Source organism: Oenanthe melanoleuca, chromosome 2 (assembly GCF_029582105.1).
Source record: "Oenanthe melanoleuca isolate GR-GAL-2019-014 chromosome 2, OMel1.0, whole genome shotgun sequence".
NCBI classification, from domain to species: Eukaryota; Metazoa; Chordata; class Aves; order Passeriformes; family Muscicapidae; genus Oenanthe; species Oenanthe melanoleuca.
In genome coordinates, this window is record NC_079335.1 from 18539211 (window position 1) to 18553955 (window position 14745).

Here is a 14745-nt window from a genome sequence, read left to right on the forward strand (position 1 = left end):
GTTGGAGAGAGCAGACTGACTGACAGTCAGATTCCAGGGGCTTCCACAACTGGTAAATGTCATAGTCTACACCACACTTGAGACCATAACTCTCAAATGGCCTCAGAGCAGAGTTTATAAGCTGCAGCCTATCACATCCCTAAACCTTGAGTTTGAGTATATGAGGTGAAAGGTATTTGGAAAGAACTCCTACACTTCCAGAATATTAACACAGGGATTCTCTACCACCACTTGCCAAAAACAAATTAGTTCTGTTCTCAAGCAGGAATAACTTTGTTTTTTTGGGCAAGATTTCTGACTCTCCTATAACAGTGCAGCTTTCGGGTTCAAGGTTCATGCTCATTATTGATCTATGTAATTGTACTACTTACAAAACATTTTAAAGTGATTTATTACTGATTATTAAACAAACAGAAATATCAGAGCTAAGAAAATGTTTGCTTATGTGTAATTAAGTACTATATTAAAAAAGCCAAGATTAAATTAAAAAAAAAAAAAAAAAAACAAAAAAAATTTTAAATTTTCAGCAGCCAAGTACTAGAGAAAAACAAAATACTCAATGCCTCTAAGTAAACCTAAGCTATGCTTTCCACCAGTAAGGCGTGTATGCTGTGCACAGCAGCTAACAATTTTGTAACTCTCAAAAAACTGCAGAACACCTAAAGAGAATGCAAATATCAGTTTCAATCCATATCCACAGACCTTCAAAAATCCAAACTGATTTCAGAGTACTGTTTTGTGTGTGTGTGTATGACCTTTGCCATGCTGAACTGCCTCAGTTACCTGCTTTTATAATGGGAAAAATACTTACCTAATTTAGAGAAGTTGTGAAGCATCATACTTGCCATGTACTGTGAGATTCTTGATGAAAGATTCCTATATAAAATTAAACACCCATGCAACAAGGTTTTGAATTCTTCACCTGTTTTGCATTATTTTTAGGGAAGCTTCTAACACAACACACCAGTCTAAAGTAGAAGTTAAAACACAACACTGCAAGTCAAGCAGTACTGAGAACAAATTCTCAAATTCTAACAGAAAATTCCCATGTGAAAAAGGTGGAAGTAGTAATTCCATCATAAAATTACTGACTCCATCATAGAATTGCACAATTAAATACATCCAAAACAAAGGAATTTTCTGCTGGATCCTTGTAGTGCTGTAGACAAGACAAACCCACTGAGTGCAGGACTTGCCCTGATCCAAGACACTACAAAGAAAGATGTTTTAGTATCTGGAGATGGGGTTTAAACTACTGAAGAGGGCACCTGGAGACGTCTGCAGAGTGTGCGCAGTTCTTCGCTATTTAGAGCATCGATCCTGCGGTGATACTCAGCCACTGACACTACCTGAATATGGAGACAGGAAGACAATAATTCCACTGACAGTTGAAGAAAAGTAAAAAGGTATGAAAGAAAAAACTGGAGGAGAGTAATGAAGGGAAAATGCGCAATGACGACAAACAAGAAGGGCCAAAAGATGTTTTTGTTTCTGCAAGGACAGTGCACAATGTAGGTGATTTTAGACATATGAGTCAACACAGCAAGATTACAAAATAAACAATAAACACTACGGGCACTAACAGTCAGATATCTCACTGATCTAGGATGAATAAAGAACTGATATAGGAGTGCATAAAGTTTCCAGTATCAGGATGCTAAATAAAAAGTCAATCTGAGTTACATGCCTTCACCCAAACTCTTCAGCCCAAGGTCCTCTCCAACATTCTTTACACTCAGATTAATGAACCCCGTGAACCTGGTTTGCTTTCCTAGATGAAGACTAGAAGCAAATCTCAGGCTTCTCAGTAAGCTCTAACTCGTGTCTGGCAGTGAAGATAAAGACAATGTAGCAGGACCACAGTTTAATAACATCCCAATACCACCCAACAATTTCTTTATCCTGGACTTTCTATTCCCCTCCAAAGCTTCTGGAGTTGCTCATCTGTCAACACATTCACTTCAAATGGCATCTCCACTTTGGCAGGAGGTGTACGGCCAGAAAGTCTTTAGTCAGAAAGCTCTGGAACATGCTGCTCTGGTGCAACAAGCTGACTAAAGGACTACAACAGTCATTTTGATGTAACTAGAGCAAATAATGTGATTTTGAGAACAACTCAAAATCATCATTGGTATGAAAGCATCTTAAAACAGCTGGTGGAGAGATTAAATGGATGTCCCATGTAGTAAGAGCATATTAAAAACTTCTAGAGCCTACCACAGTGCAAAGGAAGACAACCACAAGTCCAGCAGCTCCCCATCTACCTGTCCCTACTACAAGGGGTTTGGCCAGATACTCGCCACTGTCCTGAGTACAGAGCCCACAGTCATGCATGACTGGCTCTTGAGCAGCGATGGTTCACTCTACCCCATGCAACTGCAAGGCAAGGAAAAAGGAACACTTGTGACATCCAGCTTTATTACTGAATAATCTGTAATTACTAACACTTGATTTGTTTCCATTATTTTCTACTGTTCTCTTAAAACAGGTCACGAATATTATTGTAAATTGTATTATTGGTTTGTGCATTCTCAGACTCAAAAAGCTATATATAAAGCTTTAACAGAATTCCACTCAAACACGTGACAGTGTAGTTTTATCCTTTTATTTGCTATTACTTCATTGCAAATTTACACTGTTCACAGCAGCAACTTATGAACATAAGCCTGAAAAGCAGTAATGTAAGGACCCTTTAGCCTTATTGCTTCTTTAAGATACACCCTACCACATGTGATGCAGTAGGTAACTTAAAATAGGCTATAAATGTATGGTAACTCAGGGAGATTCTTGAAAAAAAAAAAAATCAAAATCCCTGACAACACTATATAGTTGTTGTTTCACATGGTGGAAATGTAAACAGCTTTTTGGGCACTGCCATCTTGTCTTCAACCTCTCAAATGCATATTTATCTTGCATCTGTGAATTGCTTATCAGCTTTTTAACTCAGAGGCTGACCTTTTCATAGGCCATGGCAATGCCTTATTTTTCTTGCTTGAGAGAGACATGAATACCTATCCAAGTGTATACAATATAATAGCTTCTTGGCATGCTAAACCTGTTGCAAACTGTCACATTCCATTTGTTTTGAGAACAAAAGCCTGCACAGTAGCAGACCATAGGTATGCAATGACAAACATCATAAATAGCATGTCATAGAATGTCAAACTAGCCACAGGAAAATTAAAGGAAAAGAACCCACACTCTCAAACCAAGAGCTTATTTTAAGTATACACTCCATACTAAATATACAGTTTGTACTAAGTTCTGTGAGTAAACCATAAGACACTCAAGTTTATCCACTCATCACTGAACTAGGCTTCAAATTATTATGTTAAGATACTTCAACCATGTAGATGCAGCACTTGGCCTTCTATATAATGCCTTTGGTTTAGGCCAACATGCTTTATTCTTGCATTGCAGTGGAAAGGACTATGTACTGCTTGATTAAATAAGCTACAGAACCTTGAAGTCACATATCTCAGCTTACTAGCAACTACCTTCAACTTCATTGAGGAATTGAGATATATCTTGCAAACAGAGAGCATTTTGTCACTGCCAGACTCAAAATTACTGTTTTGAAATGTTAGTAGTAATGTTAGAACTTTATTCTTCCTTAGAGCCTGGTTCAATTCATAGTGTGCTTATATTATTTCTTCTTCCATCAAGATTTCCTCATGTTCCTCCCTTGTAGTCCGATTAATCTTCTAGTCTACTTCACCAAGCCAAATAAACCATGTTTTCTTCTATCTCCTGCCCTACTTCCTGCCCCCATCAGCTGTCTTTCAAGGATCTACTTCCACCTTATTCTACATTGAACTTCGATTCTCAAACACAGAACAGTCTTCTATACAGTATAAGAAATACCTAGAAAGCAAGACATTTCATTAATAAGAGGTAGATGCAGACTCCTATTCATGATACTGAACTTTTCAGTACAAAATGCTTCTCTGTAATGAAATTCTTCCATTGAAGTAATTAGGTGGAGGCCTACCTCTATGAGTTTGCTCTGTCCTTTATTTACTATGCTCTCTTCACTATGGCATATCAGCATCCAGTTTCCTGGATAACCAAAGCTAGTTTTTAAGGATTGGGAAATGTTTCTGAAGGACACTGTTCCTTCTCTAGTTGTTTTCTGCTTTCAAAAGAATGTAAAAAAATAAAAAAACAGCTAAACCTCTTAAGATTAATCTGGGCACTGGTTGGAATAGAGCAAAACAAGTAACATGAGTAGCCTGCATTGTTAGTGTACTTCAGGGCAAAAAGGGTTCTGCTTAAGGACTTGAAACTGTCTACTGCAGGTGATACAGCAATGGGAGGAGCTGCTGACTCCCCTGAAGGCAGAGAGGCCCTGCAGAGAGACCTCAGCAAATCAAAGGACTGGGCAACCACCAACCATATGCAGTTCAACAAAGGACAGTGCTGGATTCTGCTCCTGGGATACAACAACCAGGATGTAGGTACAGCCTGGGGAATGAGATGCTGGAGAGCAGTGCCAGGGAAAGGGCCCTGGGGGCTCTGGTCCATGGAAGTTGGATACAAGTCAGCAGTGCCCTGGCAGCCAGGAGGGCCAGCCCTGACCTGGGAGGCATCAGGCACAGCATCACCAGCCAGGCAAGGGAGGGATTGTCCTGCTCTGCTCTGAGCTGGGGCAGCCTCACCTCCAGTGCTGGGGGTGGCTTTGGTGACACAAGACAGAAAACTATTGGACAATGTCCAAGGGAGAGCAACAAAGATGCTGAAGGGTCTCCAGGGAAAGCTCAGTGAGGAGAGGCTGAGGTCACTTGGTCTGCTCAGCCTGGAGAAAAGGACATTGAGCAGAGACATCACTGCAGTTACAGCTTCCTCATGAGGGAAGAGGAGGGGCAGGACTGACCCCTGCTCTGTGGTGAGCAGGGACAGGACCCAGGGAATGGCCTGAAGCTGTGTCAGGGGAGGTTTAGTTTGGATATTGGAAAAAGGGGACATCAGAAGGTGGTTGGATACTGGAACTGCTCCCAGAGAAATGGTCACAAGACCACTCCTGACACAGTTCAAAAAGTGCTTGGACAATGTTCTCAGGCACATGGTATGACTTTTGGGGATGGTGTGTGCAGGGCAGGGAGTTGGACTCAATGATCTTTGTGGGTCCTTTCCAACTCTGCTTATTCCATGATTCCAAGATTGGAAAGAGATGGAATATACCCTTAGAGATCTAATATGCCCACTGTATTCATATTGGCAGCATTGGTGAAAATACATGGGATGAAATGTATGACTCATAGCATGACTCTTTAACCTTTGACTCTCCACACCATGTATATGTGAGTTAATCACTTAGCAAAACACCCAACGGTTTTAATATTTAATGCAGTAAGTTGAGAGTTTGCATACTAATGATTCAAACAATCAAGAAGCCAAGGATTCTCCTCTTGGAGAAATTCATGTTTCTAAACTTTGTTTTTTCCTAAAGTTAAGTCAAAAGTACCTAACTTTTACAAGCCATGATGGCCACTTCTAGTGAATGAAACTGAAGACAAAATTCCAAATATGGAACATTTCTTGTCATTCAATAACACCCATGAAAATGTAGTTAATGTTTTTTTAATGTTTAATAGCCCCTTTCAGCCACTGGTCATATCATCCTGCTATAGGCAGATGTAAAAAGTTTTTTTAAACCAGTGAGGGATTGCTCAGTTTAACAAAGCCACAAGTATCACTCTCCCCCCTCCCTCCCTCACCACATTGCCCCCCCCATGCCTGTTTGCTAACAGGGAGGAGCTTTCATTGCTGCCCTCAAAACAAACACAGCTGAACATTCAGAGCTAACAAGTAGCTGAAGCTGTCTCCTCTGAGAATGGGAGGGTCTTATCAGAGCTGAACAGTGCTTCTGGAAGTTAAGAACAGATAAAGCTTAACGGCAGAAATGGCTTTCAAATGTAAGTTATCTATAACCTCATTACAAATACAGAATAGGAAATAAAAAACAAGTATTAAGAAAGAACACAAACTGAACTGAATTTTTCTTTGAATCTTAATGCACAGGTGTAAACTCAGATGAACTGTAAACTTCATGAACTTGAATTCAATTCTTGAGATTTGAAAATATTGCAGGACATTTAATTGAAGAAAAAAATCCCCAATGCAGTTTTAACTTACAAAGTTATTTTAGAATACGTTCCAATAAAAAGATTCCTATGTGAACTGAATGCTGCTATGAATATTTTAAGAAAAAACACTAACTTTATTTTTCAGACTAATTTAGTTTCCTCCCAAAAATATTAGACTGCTGGAGAGAAGATGATATTGAAGAAGCAGTCTGCTCCATCGCATCAAATATGATTATTTGGGACATACTGATTAAATTAAAAATGCATTAATTCATGGGGTATACCACACCAGATAAACACTTGTAAAGTATAATTTTAAAAGAACTCAAACCTTAAGATCAATCTAATTTGATTCATTTTTAAAGCATGTGGCTGCAAAGCTATTCATTTTCTGTTTTGTGTGGTTTTCAGTCAATTCTGCTCCCTGTCACTCTACGGGTGACAAGGACGGGTAGGCATGACAGCTGGCCATTTTATGCAGAGAAGGACCATAGAATGGTAGCAGTTCCCTGGTTTGACTGTCACCATGGTTCTTTCTCTCAGTATTTTTAAAGCTGTCCCTCTCCAAACTGTTGTGCACACCAGGGTGTTTTCCAGCGCAGGGACAGAAATGCTGAGTAGCTCACATGACAGCAGCAGTCTCCCTGTGACCAATATTGTCCCCACAGCTTTGCAGAATGAGCTGTTAAATATCTACCTTAAAGTGCTCTAAGCCCATAGCAACTGTACCAAGCTGTAATTAACATACACTGAAGACAAACTGAAGAATCGGCAATAACCAGAATAAATGAACTTGAAAAGAATGCAGTCAAAGCCAGAAGTGCACAGTGTTACATCAAGCCTGTACACCTTAATAACAAGCTGTTTTTTTCAATATATGAGAAAACACTCATACGAGAGATATGATAATGCCAGCAAGATAACTAAACTTAACATGCAAAACATTAAACAGTTTAGGATATTTGTGCAAAGAGCTAAGAATTAGATTTAAGAAGGTAATTTTCTTAAAGAGGCAGACCAGACAACTTTATTCATTTTGTCCAAATAAAAAAAGATTTGTAGCAACATGACCAATAAAACCCAGCTCCCTTGCAAAACTGTTCAAGGAAGTTTCAGCACTTGCGAGCAGAGAAACCAGAGAGGTTCAGATGCTGAAACCACAGCACCTGGTGCTTGAGCTCAAGCTACCATTACAGGACAAGGCAGACTGAGCAAGGCTACATCTCAGTTCTGATACTGCCCTGCAAAGATACTCTCAAGTATGACAAAAAAACATTAAACAGGCTTAGAAGTAATAACAGCCCAGTATGAAAATGTTTATCTCTTGCTTTCAGCAGAAAAGAAGTCAATTAAGGATCAACTTCAGATTCCACAGATCATTAAAAACATGCAGGAAAAATGTAAGCCTTTATTATTCATTTGCTTTTTTTAACTTCTAATCAACCTTTTCAAAAACTCCTCCGCTACTCTTTGTCGAAGTAGATTAACATTTCATACTTATTAAAAATGTAAACAATATAACACCCAATAATTCAATGGAAGAACTATAATCATTAAATATTTCAGGTTGGAACAGACCTTACAGATCATACAGCTCCAACCTCTCCCCCCCATCATGGTGGGGGAACCTTCCAGCATACCAGGTTACTCAAAGCCCCATCCAGCCTGGCCTTGAAAAACTTCCAGGAATAGAAATTCCACAAGTTCTCTAAGAACTCTAGTCCAGTGCCTCACCACCCTCAGAGAGAAGAATTTCTTCATAGTATCTAATCTAGACCTTTCCTCCTGCAGATTAAGGCCATTCCCCTTTGTCCTATCACAACATACCCTTGTGAAAAGTGCCCCTCCAGCTCTCTTACAAGAGAGCTGTAGGCTCTGAGAGCTGAGCCCCTGTAGGCTCCACAAGGTGCCATACTAAGATATCCCCAGAGCCTTCTCTCCTCCAGGCTGAACAGCCCCATTCTCTCAGCCTGTCTTCATAGCAGAAGTGTCCAGATGATACCAAAACACAGCCCTTGGATCAATTTACTGGCCCTCCTCTGGACTTGTTCTGGACAGTCATGGCAAAAGCATAAACATGATGCATAAACCCTCAAATTACCTGGGACAACCGGTATCTGTCATCAAGGAAAGGTCCTAAGCTAAGTGAGCTGTGTAAGAAAGCACTGGATTTCATTCTGCTTTTTTATTACTGAAATTATATCACGAGTTCACTCTATTACTCTAAAAACTAAATATGGAAAACTGATTTTAAAATATTTCAGTAGTATTACTGAATTGATGCAACCTTGCAATTCTGGCATCCACAGAGAAGTACTAAATTCTCATCTTTCACATGTAAGCCCCTATTATTATGCCTTCATAATTGCCAAAGAAATACATGCATTAGTTTACCAAATAAAGTTAACCAGTAACTCAAAGCATCAGAAGCTGTGCAAGTCTCAAACAATTCAAGCTATGAAAACCAACATTTTAATTCTGTTTGTATGCTAATAACTTGAAGATAAAAGCCAAGATCAGTTTTCACTGGTTTCGTCCCCTTTGGCTATGCTGCCTATCCAAACTGTGCAAAGCACAGACAAGCATTCCCAAAGACGGCAATCCACCTTTTGTTCCCTTGCATTGTCTGATGTCTTTTGTCTGAAATGCTTTAATAGGAAGAACCATTGCTTGCATTTTTGACATTCTAGAAACTTACTGGCATCTCTTGTATTGCCATAAAATAAAGAGAGGCAGTAAATACCAAACATTTACTAAAACATGGGAGGCTGACATTACCGGCTTTTTAAAGGGAGAGCATAATACAACAATTAGTCACCAAAATTTTGATTTCTTACCATGGGAAACTACCAAACTCTTTCAAGGCTGAGCTCAAATTAACAGTATTATCAGGAAAGTAACAAAGGCCTTTCATGTAAATAATCTGGGGCAACTCAGTTGCTTCAATGTAGCATTTTTATTGTATCACTTAATTCGCCCAGCAACTGTTACTTTATTCAGATGAGCCTTTCTTCAAATTCAGAACAAACATTAATGAGATTCAGTCAGAAACCTGTACACTTTATATGCTGTCAGTCTCCTTAATATTCTTTCCACTGGTCTTGAATAACAGAAATAATTATACCAATACTCCTTCCTTTCTGTAAAAGGATTACACTTGCACGTTAGGTTTATGAACAGTCATTGAAGAAAAAAAAAAACCAACTTCAAGAATAGAGCTTGTCTTATCGACATAGCAACATTTTAAAAATATCCCCATCCATAGATACTTCTGTACCTTTTTCCAATTTGACTTTTTACATGTTAAAATAATCTGTTCTCTGCCTCTCTCATAACAAAGTTGATCCTTATTCTCACAGTCATTAGTTCAAGCTGTCTTAAAAGCTGATAAAGTATTGTTTTTATAACATAGTTAGACTCTCCCTAAAGTTCAGTATCGGTCCTAAGGGAAACTATTCTAACAAGGGATACTATTACTTTTATAAATATCTGTGCATTTATCCACGTATCTAGACACATGACAAAAAAGACATTCTTTGTAAACGGAACTTCAGATATTTTTTACACTGCTACAGAGTATGGTAGAATAACATTTCAGTTCATTTAGGTATTGTATCTCCTTTCTACTCCACTATCACAGAGGAAAGTTAAGAGCCTATTACTTGAAAAATGTGTTATTTAGGATCACACATTTTACAGAACCATTTGTTACAAGTTAATTTCACATTTAGCAAGTATCCTGGCAAAAAAAAAAAAAAAACAACATAAAAGAAAGAATAAAAACCTGTTAATAAATTTTAAAAAAATAAAACAACAAAACAACAAAACAAAACTCAACAGCCAAGATGTTTTTCAGGTCTCACTGAAAACCTTTTCCTACTACATATTAAGCTACATATTAAACAGTGCTACAAAAAGTCTTCTTGGGGAGAATAACTGTAAAAAAACCCAGTTCCTTTCATAAATCTAATAAGCTGTAAAGCCAGTGTTTTTGCTTTCTCCCCTTCACTATAAACATGAGAATGGGACTACAGTAGACTCATGTCTACGAATTTAGAAGTATTATCAAGCTTTATATGGTTGACTGACCTCTGAGAAGGTAATGGTAAATCAGGAAATTTACACTACTCTAATTGTATGCTCATGCAAACTCTCGTTCTTGGTACTTTGCTATAAAGTGCTTTTTTTTTGGTTAAAAAATACACTACTCCAAGGGAAAAGAAAGGGAAAAAATCCCACCTTAAAACAGATGAACCCCTTAATGCTCAAAGTAGTTTCTCTTATTTAATGCCAATGGAGTATCAATAATTAGGTTATGTTCCAAAGATAACAAAAATTTGTGACTTAGCATTCTGTTTACACCTTCAAAATTTAAACTTCCAGAAACTGTCTCTGCACCACAACATTTAAAGACTGCAATAACAGACATGAACATACTACACTGAAAATTACCAGAGTGCATTTACGATTAACTGGCTGGTGCTTTCTTCCCTTCTTCCCATACCAGAGACGAGACATTTCCCTTCTAAAAATAAAATGAGACTAAAAAAAGAAATGAAACAAAAACCCCGGTCGAAGGCTGTTTGAAAGCATTCTCTGTACCTGCTGTCAGCTCCAGGCACAGGCAGAGCCCCACAACGCCGTGACAGGATAGTTTGCTGGACGCTCACACTTGACTGACAAGGCAGGGAGCAAATGAGCGAGTGTTCAGCGGGGGGATGTATCGCAAATGATGACGATACACAAGGAGGAAGGCTTCCTGTGCTCAAGGGCGGCTGCACAGCACTAGTTTGTTAAAAGGCGAAAATATTTAAAGATACAGAACTTAATTGTTCATACACAATGCTGAGGAGCACAAAAATAATCCCCAAGAACTGCTTGCAGTATTCTGTTACAAGGTAATTGCTCATAAACGATTTCTAATGGTAAAATGTTGGCAGTCAGTATTAAACTAATAGTTTGCTTCTCTTATGGCTGACAATCTTACATAAACCCTGTCAGTCATTTCTCATAGTCCAGAAACAGAAGAGTGATCAGTGAAGATTTAAAATATTATTTAAGGGGAAAAAAAAAAAAAAAAAGGGAGGGGGGGGGTTTGTGGTTTAAAGCATTTGCATTACAGCCTTTTCAGTTTGTAAGCTACAAGAAGAAAATTAATCCTTTCATCTATAGCCTAAATTTACTGTATGGGTTAAGTGCTAGTCTCAGTAAGAAAGTATTTTTGGAATCATGATTACTTTTTTCCCTTAGGGATGTTTATTTAAACAGGCATGTGCAATAGTAAGAAGCATGACAACTCTGTAAGAATCCCCTTGTAGTAGCACTTGCACTCTTTCTAACCCACACTCAAAATGAAACAACCGCCCTTCCCCCACAATATCCCCTAAAACAATCAACCACCAAAAAAACTCTACATTACCCATGCTCCAAGCTCTGTGTGAAAATATTAAACTTTCACACAGTTTAATGAAAGCATGCAGGGCACCAAGAGAACATTAAATCATTGTCCACTCAGGCTCTTGCACGGTGATCTAAAAGCCAAGACAACCAAGCAGAAAAAAACAGGATCAAAACTTGTATTTTACTGCAAACTATGTATTGGAACACCTCACCTTGCACTTGTGTCTAACATTCTGATGGATAAAACGTTTTACTTGTTAATAAAACCATTTTTGGGAGCTGGCATCTCTAGAAGTAAAAATCTTCTGACTTACCAGAACTATTAAGGTGTCAAATAAAAACATTTTTATCATTGGAACATTGAAGCTGGGATTTAAGAAATTCAAATATGTAACAATGATTTGACTAAATATATACTCAAAGGGTGTATGATTACAATAATAAGCCATATGCCTATTTACGTGTTTGAGTGTTTTTGTTGGGTTTTATTTTCAAATAAGTGAACTAATACTGAGGGTTAAAACAAGAACAAAAACCAGACATCCTTAAAACTGTTTCAAATGAGAATTACCATTGATATAAAAATATAACACAAACTACAGACATCACCCTCTTCTCTGCCAAGTCTGGGGAATATTAAAGGAATGGATAATGTGCAACAAAAGTAGTTCAGTTTTTTTCTGGAAACAAAATCTTTAAGGCAGAAAACAAAAGCCAGTGATAGAACTAACTCTTCCACAGCCTACTTTATCAGTCATCTTTTCCCTGCCCTTGAGGGGAAAAAAAAGAAATTCCTCCCTAACAAGAGCCAACATGTTGTTTTTCCAAAGCTGGGAAGGAAGAAAAAAATCTGATGAATTGAATCCTTTTTTCATCTTAAACAATGCTAATCATTTGCTTAGAAGTTTCAAACTTCTCTCTGAATAAAAATGACTTCCCAGAGCTTCTCAAAAGGATTTTGAAAATTTGCTCAAAAGAAAACAGCAATAAAATTCTGTTCAATCTGACAACTCACTTTTTCCACTTAATTACAGCTGCAAAGTTTAATGGGAATGAATGCACAAGTAATGCTGAGAGAGACCCTGACAGTGTTTTGCTGATCAGTCCTGCAGCAGCAGCTGCCTCCTGAGCTGGCAGGTGCCCTCAGCTGGGAGCATCTGCTTCAGAGGGAGGGTGGGAGAACCTGAGCAGCACTAAGACACAGCACACTCAGGGAAGTTGCAAAACTTTTCACTCGTGACAGATCTCCACCCCAGCCACAGAAAGAAGCCCACACGAGAAATGTGACCTCAGCAGCAAAACACCTAGTTAAAGATTAATAAACTGCCCTTTTATTTTTTCATGCATTTGGGGATTACAGTACTGATCTGTTAATTGGAATTAGAATTTCATATCTTGTTGCAATTAACGTAGGCCTTGCAATCAGTGTTCTTAATAAAAGATTCTACTGAGGAGCACCAGCTCACACATGACATCTGTGCAGAACAGCAGCAAACCCTTAAGAGCATCCACCCATTTCTTACATACATTTTCTGTTGCTCCATTGTGTATCTAATTACATTGAATATTGTTTTTATCATTGTCAATTTAAAACCAAGATAAAGATCTCTACACAATCAACGTGCATAATCCCTTCAGTAATTTTACCTCACAATGTCATTTCTTCTAATAAATTAGCCTGTCTCAAAAAATACTTAAGTAGCAGCAGAGAAAAAAGAGTGACAGCAAATAAAGGTACAACTTACAGAATGTCTTATTTCCACTCCAAATCAATTACCTGGTTTAGACCTTTTGCCATACCAGATTTCACATTATCACATGACAAGATTATATAACACTGAAACAGGGCAGTAAACATAGTAACCCTCAACTTCAGTAGGAAGACTGGATACCAGGTGTGGGAAAAGGTTTTTGCAGCTGGGTAAGATGGAACTACTTCATTTCACACAGTCACTAACAATGTCCTGATACAGCAGCAGAAAAGTCGTGACACTGAATTCTACAATCCCTACAATTAAAATTCATGCTTTTTGACTGAGGTTACATCATTAGACAATGTATTTCTTGTGCTACATCCCTCATAAGAGACATTAGCCTAGAGGGATAACAGGACAGGCAGGGGGACATAATTATTCAGTTTATTTATAACTTGCTGTTGATTCCACATGAATAAGTGTCAAGTTCAGGAGTAACGAAGTTAGAATGAAGTTAAAATAAAAAAATAAAAAAATCAGGTACGAGCTTCTCAACAAAATTACTACTGTCCTCTAGAACAAGTGGGTCTTAGTAAAAATCATTGCAGGTAAAGCTAACATGGGATTACAGCTAAATTTGACCCCTCTTCCCTTTACATATACTAACACATTACAAAAAACTATCTCCTGTAGTGTCAATACAACATGGATTGGCACAACTTCCGAGCTGGCTGAGAAAGTTTCCATAAGAAAGGAAGTCTAATTTGAGAAGTAATCCTTTGTTTCCTGTCAACAACTTAGGGAAAGGGAGGGGAAAAAAAAGGAAGTATTTTTCCATCACAATGTTTTCCTGAGAAGTTTCAAAGGTATGCTGAAAGCCATTAAGAATCCCAAAAGCACAAGCTTTTTAGCTGAAAGGCTCTGCTTTAACTCTTAGCAGAGGGATCATCCCAGATCCCTCTATTAGATCATGTAATAGCCATCAATTACAATTGCACATTCATGATTCCAACTACAGGACAGCTCCAAGTCATCAAAACTACCGAATTTCCACTTACAAGTTATAAATACATTTGAAATAGATTAAGTAGTGACAATAGATTAAAAATAGATTAAGTAGTACAGCAAAACAAGAAATACCCTAATGCATGAAGTTGAGAGACGGTACAATATCCCTCAAGTCAATTGCAAAAGCTAGAATGAAAGTTACCAACCTCTGCAAAGAGCATAGGCTTATATAAACGGATAAAGTCCTTTTCTCCAACCACAACAAATGAACAGAAACATTTCTACTCTAGCAAATGACAGCTAGAATTGAAGAGACTCATCCTCCAGTACAAGAGCAAAGCCTATTAAAAATCCTGTGGCAATGCACAGCAACACATGCACAGTGACACATCCAATCTCTTAACTGACAATACATGATGTGAAAACCAAATAACCATTTAGCTTGTCTATCCAATTCATTATCAGAGACAGCCTTTCCAGAAACATATTGGAAAAAAATATTCTTATTCTGAAGACTGTTAGCATGGTACATCTTTACACATCCTGTGCAATGTTTC

The 14745-nt window shown here is 38.1% G+C and overlaps 1 protein-coding gene across 8 annotated transcripts in view; it reads right to left on the reverse strand.

Annotated features, from left to right (window-relative positions):
* OXR1 (oxidation resistance 1) overlaps positions 1-14745 on the reverse strand; it is a 260194-nt gene that overhangs the window by 13413 nt on the left and 232036 nt on the right. For 5 of the 8 annotated variants that reach the window (XM_056482982.1, XM_056482983.1, XM_056482981.1 and 2 more), the window contains one exon: positions 1269-1349. The exons of 2 other annotated variants lie outside the window; for them this stretch is intronic. In XM_056482982.1, coding sequence (XP_056338957.1) covers positions 1269-1349 — 81 coding nt within the window. Of the gene's footprint in view, positions 1-1268; positions 1350-10538; positions 10818-14745 lie in introns of those variants that run through there. One more of the 8 variants, XM_056482988.1, reaches the window with a different exon arrangement.